Source organism: Glandiceps talaboti, chromosome 20 (genome assembly GCF_964340395.1).
Source record: "Glandiceps talaboti chromosome 20, keGlaTala1.1, whole genome shotgun sequence".
Taxonomy (NCBI): domain Eukaryota; kingdom Metazoa; phylum Hemichordata; class Enteropneusta; family Spengelidae; genus Glandiceps; species Glandiceps talaboti.
The window spans coordinates 750,955-763,801 of record NC_135568.1 but is presented as its reverse complement, the minus strand read 5'-3'; the positions used below and the strand labels follow the sequence as shown (position 1 = coordinate 763,801).

General features: G+C 36.0%; 1 protein-coding gene across 3 annotated transcripts in view; it reads left to right on the top strand.

Moving 5' to 3' along the window:
- Positions 1–3,707, top strand: part of LOC144450909 (activin receptor type-1-like) — a 56,570-nt gene extending 52,863 nt beyond the window's left edge. Inside the window, exons 7-10 of one of the 3 annotated variants that reach the window (XM_078141670.1) lie at positions 666–710; positions 1,776–1,906; positions 2,580–2,748; positions 3,684–3,707. In XM_078141670.1, coding sequence (XP_077997796.1) covers positions 666–710; positions 1,776–1,906; positions 2,580–2,714 — 311 coding nt within the window. In that variant the 3' untranslated portion in view covers positions 2,715–2,748; positions 3,684–3,707. Of the gene's footprint in view, positions 1–665; positions 711–1,775; positions 1,907–2,579; positions 3,311–3,683 lie in introns of those variants that run through there. The other 2 variants (XM_078141669.1, XM_078141671.1) reach the window with 2 other exon arrangements.
- Positions 3,708–12,847: the final 9,140 nt, after the last annotated feature.

Sequence of the window (12,847 nt, the reverse complement as noted above, 5' to 3'; positions counted from 1 at the left end):
TCTAAGCAACATTTGATGTACATTTGTAAAATGTCGACCCAACATGCCATATTCCGGTTAGTTACTTTACAACAAGTTTTGAAAGAAGTGTCGTAGGAAAGAGAGAGAGTCTTAGATTGGAGATACTGAGATCTAAATCTTTGATGGTGGATGTATATCACCTGGAATAACATAAAACAGTTGACATAATTTATCTGGAACAATACCGTCAGTTCCTAAACATTACATCATCTGAAGCAAGATGAATAACGTATCTGAACTAGTTGAGAACACCATCAACTTTTGTTATGAAACACTACGACATATCAAGTTTTTATAGGCAGCTACAATATTCAAGTGTCATTGCCCTAACTTTCTGCCAAATACTAGTAGCTGTTCTACTAAACAGCACTCCTAGTGGCCAAACTGTGTCATTCTTTTGTCTTTCTGAAAACCAGAATATGGCATATTGCCTATACACTGTAACCTCTTTATAAAAACTCTGCTATAGTAAAGCATTTTATCTTAACAAACACTTTTCATATTCCCCAAACTTCTAATTCCAACGTTTCTCATATTTCAATTTAACCAATATTTCATTCTAACAAAGCATTTCTTCATAATGAGTTTGTTGTAAAGAGGATACAGTGTATGTAAAGGTAAAGTGTTATTTTCTCTGTTCCCAGTGTCCAGATTCACACCAATTTTATATGCCGACACTGAAATAAAAGGTAAATGTCTATTGACAAAAATTTCTATGAAACAATAACTGCTGTGTGGCTTTATAGCTGAACTAGCTGCAACTGGGATGTCGTTGTTTTTTTACAACTATTTTGTTAGATAGAGTAACTTACTTGTAATATTGTACATCCTGTACAGTATTAAATCACCAGTGGGTAAAGGTTAATATTAGTGCAGCTCTACACATAGTATGGAACTATAAATCCTGTTTGGGGCAGCTCCTTAAAATCAGCATCCCAACACAATAACTGTTTCAACCTGAATGAAAACAACCTCAAATTAACATATGCAATAGGTATTTAACAGTTTTCGGTGAATATATATTATTTTATAGGTTTTTTGATCGACAAAATAATACTCAAGTTACAGCTAGTGCAGCTCTAGTATATTTGAGATGGAACATGATAACGTGAACTTCATTGTGTGTGTACCTGAACATTACTGTGTTAGTCTGATAGAGGGCGCTCTTGTCATAATTACAGAGTGGCATGACATTGTGTTCAGATAATTCTTCAGCATACAAAATGTTATCCAAGTGAATTGGTTATGAATAATGCAACTTGCTTTTGAGTACCGCTAACGCATACATTCTATATTTCCAGGGTTAATTTATAATTAGCTATTGTATTTTCTACTTGATATTAAAAGTGCCTGTTAATACCAGTTATCGTAAATGATTCACAAAATGTTCATCTACAAAGTCAAAAATAAATGTGACATTATGGTTTGGTAAAAACAAAAGTTTATACTCAAAACTGTGAGGGCGCTAACACTACACAAGTTCAGAATTACCTTGCTAGATGTCGGCTTACAGATCTTTGCAATATGTTCAAAATACACCACATTTGTATTTTTCCTAGCTGTTTGAGCTGTTTAAGCAAATGTGACAATTCTGGTATTTCATTTTAGCAACTTTGAATTTATGATGAATCAGTGTATTTGAACAGTGCAGAAAAAAATGAAGAGCACCCTCAAAGTTACAGAAAGTAAACTTTTGTTTTTATGAACCTATGAAACTGCAGATGGCAACAATCATGATGTACATTTGATTCTAGGTATAGCAGAGGAGTACAGACCACCATTTTATGATCTGGTGCCTAATGATCCAAGTTTTGAAGATATGAGAAAAGTGGTCTGTGAGGCACAGATGAGACCAGCGATACCAAACAGGTGGTCTAATGATGCAGTAAGTTAAATAGATATGATGTATTCATGCCTTGAACTTTTAAGACAGTACTACTTGTATAATCAACCATATGATATGAACATCAATAGTTTTAGTGTATGTCTACCTTAGTAACCTAAAAGCTCAGTTTCTGTAGTAATATCAAACCATATATCAAAACGAGTCTGGATACTGTAAAGAGGGTTGTTTGGCAGTTGTAATGGAGAGGCCTTCTTCATTGAAAGGTCACTTTACTCAACTTCGCTAGAGGGAATTACAGCTTACTATATCAAGATATTATGGGGTGATTTTGACTCTATATCAAACGTTACCTGTACTATTCCAGTTATAGAAGTACAAGGGTTTTTACTAAGTTTTCATGTTGAGGACCAAATCAGAAAAGGAGGGGAGTGGCTAGTGTGGGCAGCCAGCTATGAAGGAGTGCTTACACAACAATAACAAATCACTGCTAACATGTGTAGATATAGGGAAAATCTATGTTAGTATTAGTCTATTTATGTAACTATTTTTATTCCCGTAAGAAAAACTTATGAAATCAGTTTGTGTCAAGTTTACATAATGATTTGTATAATAACCTACTTCAGTGTTTCATCACGTAAAATCAGTTTGTGATCACCCTGTTAAAGAAACAAATAAAATGACATGGTTTGTCTTCCTCTTTTGTTATTTGCAGACAATGACATCAATAGCGAAATTAATGAAAGAGTGCTGGTTTCAGAATCCATCGGCAAGACTTACATCATTACGAGTTAAGAAAACATTGATGAAGGTTGTAGAACGTAGCAAGAAGATTAAAAGTGTTTACTAAGAAGAGAGAGAGTGTGAAAAGCAGTCATATACTTGTACATAGTCAACATATTTCTTTTTTGTAATAATAAAACATTGTAAAACAAACAAAGAACTGAACTGAAAGACAAAGATTTAGGAGTCGAAGGGAAGCACTTTTGACTTTATAAAGAGATTCTTTCATATTTATTTTATCGTCTTTTTATTTTTTGGTCACAATCTACACAGACTCTGTAGAGAAAGAGAGAAGCTCCTGACATTACATTGTTGTTGTTGTTGTTGATGGTCATCATCACAATTATGATCTAAACAGCTGGACTGGTGATAAGTTCTTTGAAGCCTTGATGCTTATAAATATTTTGTGACATTTTTATTGGGTTTTATTATGGAAACCCACACCTTGAGCCCCTTTCACCCCTTACACTTGCCCCAGTGGAACATTCCAAACACAGAATATAATATGAATATACCATAGTGTATGAATATAGAGGGGTGCTGGTTGGTTAGCCTGAAAAGTGTCAAATCTTAGGACTTTGTGTGTAGTTCGGGGGCAGTGAGGCTAAATATCTTACACTTTTATGAGTTAATTAAACAGGGTATCCTCCAGAAGTACTGGATAGGGGATAGAGGGTAGGATGGGGTGGGTTGGGGGAGGGTGGTTGGGGGAGGGGGGTAGGATGGGAATGGGTGTTTTGTTATAAGTCAAGGAGATGTGTAAATTCTGTAAATTTTACAAGACTTTCCTCTGTCTATCTGGGGTTCTCCACCTACAATTTTGTACAAAAAACTGTAAATTTACTAAGAGTCACCCCATTGTTACAGGGTTCTATAACCATTACTAAGGGGTTCAATAACTGTTACTGGTGGTTCTATAACTGTTACTGGTGGTTCTAACAACTGTTAGCGGTGGTTCTAACAACAGCTACCGGTGGTTCTACAAGTGTTACAGGTGGTTCTACAAGTGTTACAGGTGCTTCTGCAACTGTTACAGGTGATGCTACAACTGTTATCGGTGGTTCTAACAACTGTTAGCGGTGGTTCTAACAACTGTTAGCGGTGGTTCTAACAACAGTTACCGGTGGTTCTACAACTGTTACCAGTGGTTCTACAACTGTTACAGGTTTTGTTTTGTAACTGTTACCATGGTTTTTATAACTGTTACTTTATTTTAGATCTGTTAAATATTAAATAACCTGATGAAAAAAACACCATTAAAATATTGTGGTTAAAAAAGGTGTAGGAATTTCTTAGAATCTGTGTTCAAAAAATAAAAATATTTCCAATTACTGGTAGGACAGGTCAATAATGTAAATAGAAAAATCAAATCATTTCTGAGTTCTGTCTTGTAGTGGGTGCTGCTCTGGGATTGGTGTAACTCATACGGGTATATTTACATAACAATACTTGTTATGCAAATTTACCATGACTGTAGCATTTGTTGTTGTTGTTGGGGGGGGGGGGGGGTTACATCACATTTATTTATTTTTCATCATAGGATTTCATTGAACCTGGTCATAAATTTATCATAACTTGACTGCTTCACCTGTACAGCCATGATCTGCATATTTATATATATAGATATTAATTTTACTGTTTCAAATTACATTTATGAATGAAGATCCCTTAAAAAAAAATCAATCTGAAAACAATGAAATTACTGCAAAAGTTGGCACCATGACATGTCTATAAATTGTTCCCAGAGTGCAATTCCTTTTTTCAGCACCTCTATTGATATCGGTTGGTGGGGAGGGAGTACACCAAATCATTTTGCATGGAATGAATGTTATTGAAAACTGCATTGCATTGGTGAACTGGTGATTGAAATTTATCATAAATAAGGAAAAACAAGGATGTCTACAAGAATAAATAAAGTAGAGGATAAGACAATCCGTGAAATATTTGTCAGCAGGATGAAAGACGATGTAAGCTCCTGTACTCTAAAAGTTAGTAGTGGGTTTTGTTTTCTAGATTGCAACTTGCTGCTGTCTTCTATACGAATTGCTATTAGCAGCTTTTATTATCTGTATAGGGCCAGACAACAATTGTTCATGTATGTGTTCTCCAAATATGGTAATATGATTGAAGCAAATGTCCAAATATGGTAGTTTCATCATTTATTATCCATATATGGCTAGAAAGCAATTCATGCATTTGTTTTCACCTAATATGGTAATAAAATAATTTATGCATGTCCAAATATGGTATTGCAATAGGATGATCCATTTGTTCACCAAATATGGGTAATAAAATGATTGAAGGTTCAAAATGATGTAATAGAACCGCTTATTATCTATATATGGTATTATAATGCAATTATTGATACATTCATTTTCCAAATATGGAAGTAAATAATTGTTACCATTGTATTCCAAATATGGTCAAAGATAAAATGAGGCTTTTCATCAGTTGACTATTTATTTTGCATTTGTTAGCAATGTTATCAATTTCTTAAGAAGAAAAGCAATTGCTTTTCAGAAATATTTGGAAATGTTTGATTAACTCTCACATACTGCTGAATTATCATATTAATTAAGCGGCAGTGTAAACAAACCACCATCAGTTTTCTTATTTAAGACATTAAAAGTCAATGTTCATTTCATTTGCTGCAGTTATTTGTTCATGAAAATCTTGTTGCTGTTTCCACAATGTTACATGTAAACAGTGAATTTCACAATACTGTTCACCTTTTCTGTTTGATACACCCACACATAAACCAACAAGAAACGTACTGCATATACCACACTTCAATAGCAAGATCGCAATTTTTTGCTACATTTAGTCTAAATGAAATAAACCATTTAAATGTATTGCAACTCCATGCAGGCATTCGAGTGCCAATGTTTTTCGCAGTATCAAACCCCCAATGAAGTATGTAACTTCATTTGCGGTGTTCATTTGATGTCTGTATATTGGCATGTGTAGTTCATTTCACTTAGACTAAATGTAGCACGAAACTGTACTCATTCAGTCTTGCTATCTTAAGTGTAGCATGTCCAGTTTCTTATTGGTTTCTGTGTGGTTGTATCAAACAGAAAAGCTGAAGTTATTTTGAAATTTACTGTAGTTTCTGTTTGTTGTCATGGGAACTACTTGGGACTCTTATCAGGAGTACCGTATGATGCATTGCATTACACTGGTACAATTGGTGTTTTGGCTTGTCCAAATGAATGATGCATTGCATTACACTGGTACAACTAGTGTTTTGGTTTGTCCAAATGAATGATGCATTGCATTACACTGGTACAACTAGTGTTTTGGTTTGTCCAAATGAATGATGCATTGCATTACACTGGTACAACTAGTGTTTTGGCTTGTCCAAATGAATGATGCATTGCATTACACTGGTACAATTGGTGTTTTGGCTTGTCCAAATGAATGATGCATTGCATTACACTGGTACAATTGGTGTTTTGGCTTGTCCAAATGAATGATGCATTGCATTACACTGGTACAACTAGTGTTTTGGCTTGTCCAAATGAATGATGTATTGCATTACACTGGTACAATTGGTGTTTTGGCTTGTCCAAATGAATGATGCATTGCATTACACTGGTACAATTGGTGTTTTGGTTTGTCCAAATGAATGATGCATTGCATTACACTGGTACAACTAGTGTTTTGGCTTGTCCAAATGAATGATGTATTGCATTACCCTGGTACAGTTGGTGTTTTGGCTTGTCCAAATGAATGATGTATTGCATTACACTGGTACAATTGGTGTTTTGGCTTGTCCAAATGAATGATGCATTGCATTACACTGGTACAATTGGTGTTTTGGTTTGTCCAAATGAATGATGCATTGCATTACACTGGTACAATTGGTGTTTTGGTTTGTCCAAATGAATGATGCATTGCATTACACTGGTACAATTGGTGTTTTGGTTTGTCCAAATGAATGATGCATTGCATTACACTGGTACAATTGGTGTTTTGGTTTGTCCAAATGAATGATGCATTGCATTACACTGGTACAATTGGTGTTTTGGTTTGTCCAAATGAATGATGCATTGCATTACACTGGTACAATTGGTGTTTTGGTTTGTCCAAATGAATGATGCATTGCATTACACTGGTACAACTAGTGTTTTGGTTTGTCCAAATGAATGATACATTGCATTACACTGGTACAACTAGTGTTTTGGCTTGTCCAAATGAATGATGCATTGCATTACACTGGTACAACTAGTGTTTTGGTTTGTCCAAATGAATGATGCATTGCATTACACTGGTACAATTGGTGTTTTGGCTTGTCCAAATGAATGATGCATTGCATTACACTGGTACAACTAGTGTTTTGGCTTGTCCAAATGAATGATGCATTGCATTACACTGGTACAGTTGGTGTTTTGGCTTGTCCAAATGAATGATGCATTGCATTACACTGGTACAACTAGTGTTTTGGCTTGTCCAAATGAATGATGCATTGCATTACACTGGTACAATTGGTGTTTTGGCTTGTCCAAATGAATGATGCATTGCATTACACTGGTACAATTGGTGTTTTGGCTTGTCCAAATGAATGATGCATTGCATTACACTGGTACAATTGGTGTTTTGGCTTGTCCAAATGAATGATGCATTGCATTACACTGGTACAATTGGTGTTTTGGCTTGTCCAAATGAATGATGCATTGCATTACACTGGTACAACTAGTGTTTTGGCTTGTCCAAATGAATGATGCATTGCATTACACTGGTACAGTTGGTGTTTTGGCTTGTCCAAATGAATGATGCATTGCATTACACTGGTACAACTAGTGTTTTGGCTTGTCCAAATGAATGATGCATTGCATTACACTGGTACAGTTGGTGTTTTGGCTTGTCCAAATGAATGATGCATTGCATTACACTGGTACAATTGGTGTTTTGGCTTGTCCAAATGAATGATGCATTGCATTACACTGGTACAATTGGTGTGTTGGCTTGTCCAAATGAATGATGCATTGCATTACCCTGGTACAATTGGTGTTTTGGCTTGTCCAAATGAATGATGCATTGCATTACACTGGTACAATTGGTGCTTTGGTTTGTCCAAATGACAAAATTGGCTCGTTATCATATTAATTTTTATCATTTAAATATTCTGGAATAAAACTGCAAAGATTTTCAAACAAATATTTTCAAATTTATTGTCACTAATTTGACCTTACACCCAAGGCCAGGCAGGTGTGCTTTGTCGATGCTTGAGGGCGCCCCAACACGGTGTACCTTACCAACTTGAGACATAGAGTTACAGGATAGGACTGTGCCAGAAGCTTCAATAACTGGAAAAATAAAAGAATTAGTTGCACATATTAGAGTGGCAGGATTAATTTCAACAAGTTAAGACCGACATGAACTAAAATAACAAGCTAAGAATAGACACAAACTAAAACTTTTTATTTTGGCAAGTAGTGTAAGAGTACATGATACCAATGTAGTCATACTGTCGTTGAATTAGTGTAAACATTAGAAATGTAAACTGGAATTTTACAAAATAAAACACTACATGGATCTTCCTGTAGTCTGAACCATCATTTGACATTGGTCAACATAGACATTCTGCAGTTCTAAATGGATGTGGTGGCCTATCAGAGATGTCACCCTACTGAGAATGTAATTAGTAACATCCACCACCTATCAGAGATGCCACCCTACTGAGAATGTAATTAGTAACATCCACCACCTATCAGAGATGCCACCCTACTGAGAATGTAATTAGTAACATCCACCTATCAGAGATGCCACCCTACTGTGCATGTAATTAGTAACATCCACCTATCAGATGCCACCCTACTGTGCGTGTAATTAGTAACATCCACCTATCAGAGATGCCACCCTACTGTGCATGTAATTAGTAACATCCACCTATCAGATGCCACCCTACTGTGCATGTAATTAGTAACATCCACCTATCAGAGATGCCACCCTACTGAGAGTGTAATTAGTAACATCCACCTATCAGAGATGCCACCCTACTGAGAGTGTAATTAGTAACATCCACCTATCAGAGATGCCACCCTACTGAGTAAAAGATGCCACCCTTCTGTGAGTGTAAGAAATGCCACCCTACTTAGAGTGTAATTAGTAACATACAATGATAGATTAATGTGAAGATGTTACATTAATGGATTTTTTATTGTCTGTCTGCCTGTCTTAGGTTAATGAAACTATTGTCACAGCTGTCATAAACTTTGATAAGTAAAAAAATACTATACAGTTGTGGAGATAACTTATTTTGAGAGGGTTACTGGTATAGGAAATAAACGACCATTTACGTAATCAGTGATTGTTCTACAGTGTGACTTTGTTATTTTACTTTACCTTCATGGTATACATGATTATAAAGAAATGAGAGGTTGGAACATCCTCGTCTTTAAGTTAAAACTGCTGAAGTTCATCTTCTTTCATTATCCTGAATGAGAAAGCCTTAGTAACACAAAATCTGAGCTTTCGGAAAACCAAGATAGACATAAACTAAATATATTGTTTCAACATATTGACATAAACTATACATTGTGTGCATTCCTTTAAACCATACTCACAGTAGTGTGGCATTTCTGATGACTTCCATAATGTTGCAGTGTAAATTTTGGGGGACTATCAGTGTTACACTATTTTGATTACAATGTGAGTACATGTATACCCACACAACAGAGGCACTACTATCACCCACTTGTGTAATCATCTAACATATGGAACAACAATAGTTTTAGTATCATGTGTGTCTATTGTAGTGAGACGAAAGCTTGGTTTCCATAGTAGTAGTATCGGCAGGTGTCCATCCTTTTTCCAAGATAGTTTCTAACCTAGCCGAATTGAACATGGGCATTAACTAAGTTGCAATCAATTCTTCTATCTAACTCATAGTATGGCCTAGATAGGTGATTAGAAGGTCCTATTCAAAGTAGGACTGAAATATGGGATATAAAAACAATTGTCTGGCAGAACTACTGAAAAATGTTTATAATGAACATAATAAGTGTGAACTTGCATAATCCTTACGGAACCACTGATAAAATAGTACTTATGCGAGAACCTGGGAATGAATTATGGGCCTTTAAACTACACATTGCTATACCACAGAAAGATCTGGAGCATCTTAGCATTGACATTTACTACAAATATCGTATGCTTATTGATGTCTAGAGTCAAAAAATACAACTGGGGGTTTTCTGCAGCCAGGTCTAAAAAAAAGACTTTACTTGGCAGTTCAGTCATTAAGTATTCGGAGATGTAAAACACAATTTGGAGAAGATAAACTGAAGACTATACCCATATTCAGTCGTTCTAGAAAAGATTGGACTATACATGTATATATATATATATTTAGTTTTGAAATGGTGACTGACATCATGCGGACCACACAACCAGAAGAACCTGGTGCATAGGTGTCAGTTCTTTCAAATATAGAAAAGAAAAAATACTGACTACTTAAAGTATCATGAAAAGTGAGCCATCAAGGCTAATACCCAGTTACCATGGCTACAGTAGAGGTTGTTGTTGAAACTGAACTTACAAATATGGGTAAAGTACGGGAAAACTGTTTTTATTTTTATTTTCAGTTGTGTATTTAAGACTTTTTTTTTTACTATGAGCACAGGATTGAAGTTTACGGAACGACCTTGTTAAAGAACATACTCCTTTGTACTTAGATGAAACAAATATGTTAATATAATTATATCATGAAAATAAAGCAGCAAATATTTCAGAACAAAATGACCATCACATGTGATTTATTTTACTTATCAGCAATTGATATTTGACACACTGATATTCCCCATGAGCTGGTGTGTGTGTGTGCGTGCGTGCATGCGTGCTTGCATGCATGCGTGTGTGTGTGTGACGTGTGCGTGCATGTGTGAATAAGTGAGTGAGTGTTGCATGTGTGTGTGTGTGTGTGTGAGAGAGAGAGAGAGAGAGAGAGAGAGAGAGAGAGAGAGAGAGAGAGAGAGAGAGAGAGAGAGAGAGAGAGAGAGAGAGAGAGAGAGAGAGAGAGAGAGTCAAAAACTGCCAGACCGAGTGTTTTGGTATTTGGTAGAGAGTTTATTTTGGGTCTGTAGATGAAAAATTGTTCAAATGAATATGATCAGATCAGTGAAATGCATATATACCCAAAAGAGTGATATTTCATCTGATCAACTTGCTTTTCAGTGTAATTTCTCTAGATATGTTTAAATATATAATCACTCTGCCAAAGTCCATTATCACTTCCATTTCACAGTCCACTTTCCATAGTACAATGTGTCAAGGCTTGGAGATATATGTGTATTAGAATATTTTGGGGTCTATTTTAGAGGGGATTTTGTTGAATGTGAAGATTGTTAAAACCATGCTGATGATTGGCTGATCACACTACAGCACTTGAGATTTTTAAAAAGTATTATTTGGTCAAACATTTAAACTCCAAAACTCCAAAACTACTGCATTGGGCAGTTTCTTCTGAAAATGGATGGGAATGTTTGTAGGTGTGTCCAGATGAAGAATTTTTTAAGATAATCTGACCTGATTTTTGATATGCTTATAATTAAAGCCTACAATTGTGATTTCTTGTCCAAAAGCTAAAACTTCAAAAATTGCTACCTGGCTAATTTAACATAATTTCTGAAATTTGGTGATGATGTTTCTAGGGTATATAGATAAAGAGTTGTTGATGAAACAATTATAAAATCACTAATATCCATATTATTTCTCAATTCAACTTCAAAACTACCTGGTAGATGTACATACTAAAAGGAAAACCACCTCTATAAAAGAACAGCTTGGATTTCAATATCAGATGTGTACGATGCCACTGGCAGTATTTGTTATTTCACTGTTTTGAATATTTGGAACAAAAGCATGCTTTAATTATTGACAGTGTAATTTCATCTCACAATATTATATTAACATAGTGCAAGTGCAAGTTCTTGTGTCATTTTGGTCGTTGTCTCTTTATCTCTGTCTGCTAGTTCATAGTGCAGGTCACTGGCTACCTGGTTAATTTCTACTACACGCCATTTACAATGTAGGAAGAGACTCACATCATTTTTATTCTCTCTAACATAGATGTTCGTCATCTTAAGAAACCACTGTAAGGTCTTGGTCCCCTGCTAGCTGCTGTGAGATCTCGCTTCAAGCAAACGTCAATGGTCACGGGATGGTTCACGACGTCACCCAGGGATGCGATTGAACGGTTGTGTAAACAAAAGATGTTTATTCCCGTCATTTTGCCGTAGTTGGCGTACGTAAGTAGATGGACGTCCGTTCAGTGGTCCCAAAATGGCAAACTTATTACTTATTTTAATATAGTAGTTTGGATTTATCTGTAAATAACCCAAGAGAGCGTTCACTGCTTTGACAAAAATTATGAGGTTAAATAAAAGGAATTGTTCGGTTTCGTTTCAATTATTGTTAAAACCTGTAACGAAGTTAAATTTGTCTGCGGTCATGATGACCATAACATTTCTTTTTCAACAAACTACATAAAAACGTCTCAGAAAGAACTATTTAAAGCATAGAGTAGAAACATCGTCGCAAACCACGGCCTCTTTTACGACACCGTCCAAAACGCGCCGTCGCGGAAGAAATAAGAGCTCTGGTTTGCGAATCACGACCTCACATTCAGAAAAATCCACAACTTGTAATTTGTAACTTGAACAAGAATGGTGCGTTTTATGTCTCCAAAGGATGGAGAGGGAGGGGGTCGTCGTCGGGTCGTCGTCGTATTTTTTTCCATTTGTTGAGGGGGTTGGTTTGTTTAAAAAATGGAGGGGGTCAGTCTATCTCAGTTTTAGTTGCTCCAAATTTATTAAGGAAACTCGAGTTTAGATGTGCAGGTTGGAAAGTTTTGATTTATTTGTATCGGGCAAGTGTTCAGTTATTTGCACGAGAAAAAGCGTGTACTTGTACAGACTGTTCGAAATATACTGCGATGTATATGCCAATGACCTTTGTCAAAATATACACCCCAGACGTCAACTCTCCACTGTCCAGACACCGTGACCCACATTCGCCGATTCGAGAGACTGGAGCTGTATTCATCCGAACAGTACAATGGCCTTTTCCTCCAAATGAGTCCGGTGTCAGTGACTCTGGTTGCCGCTGTTTTTGTACGGTTTGTATTTTGTTACAAGTCACCCAATATTGCGACTATCATCTTTACATACAAATAAGTTATACCCCGTGGCTCTGCAC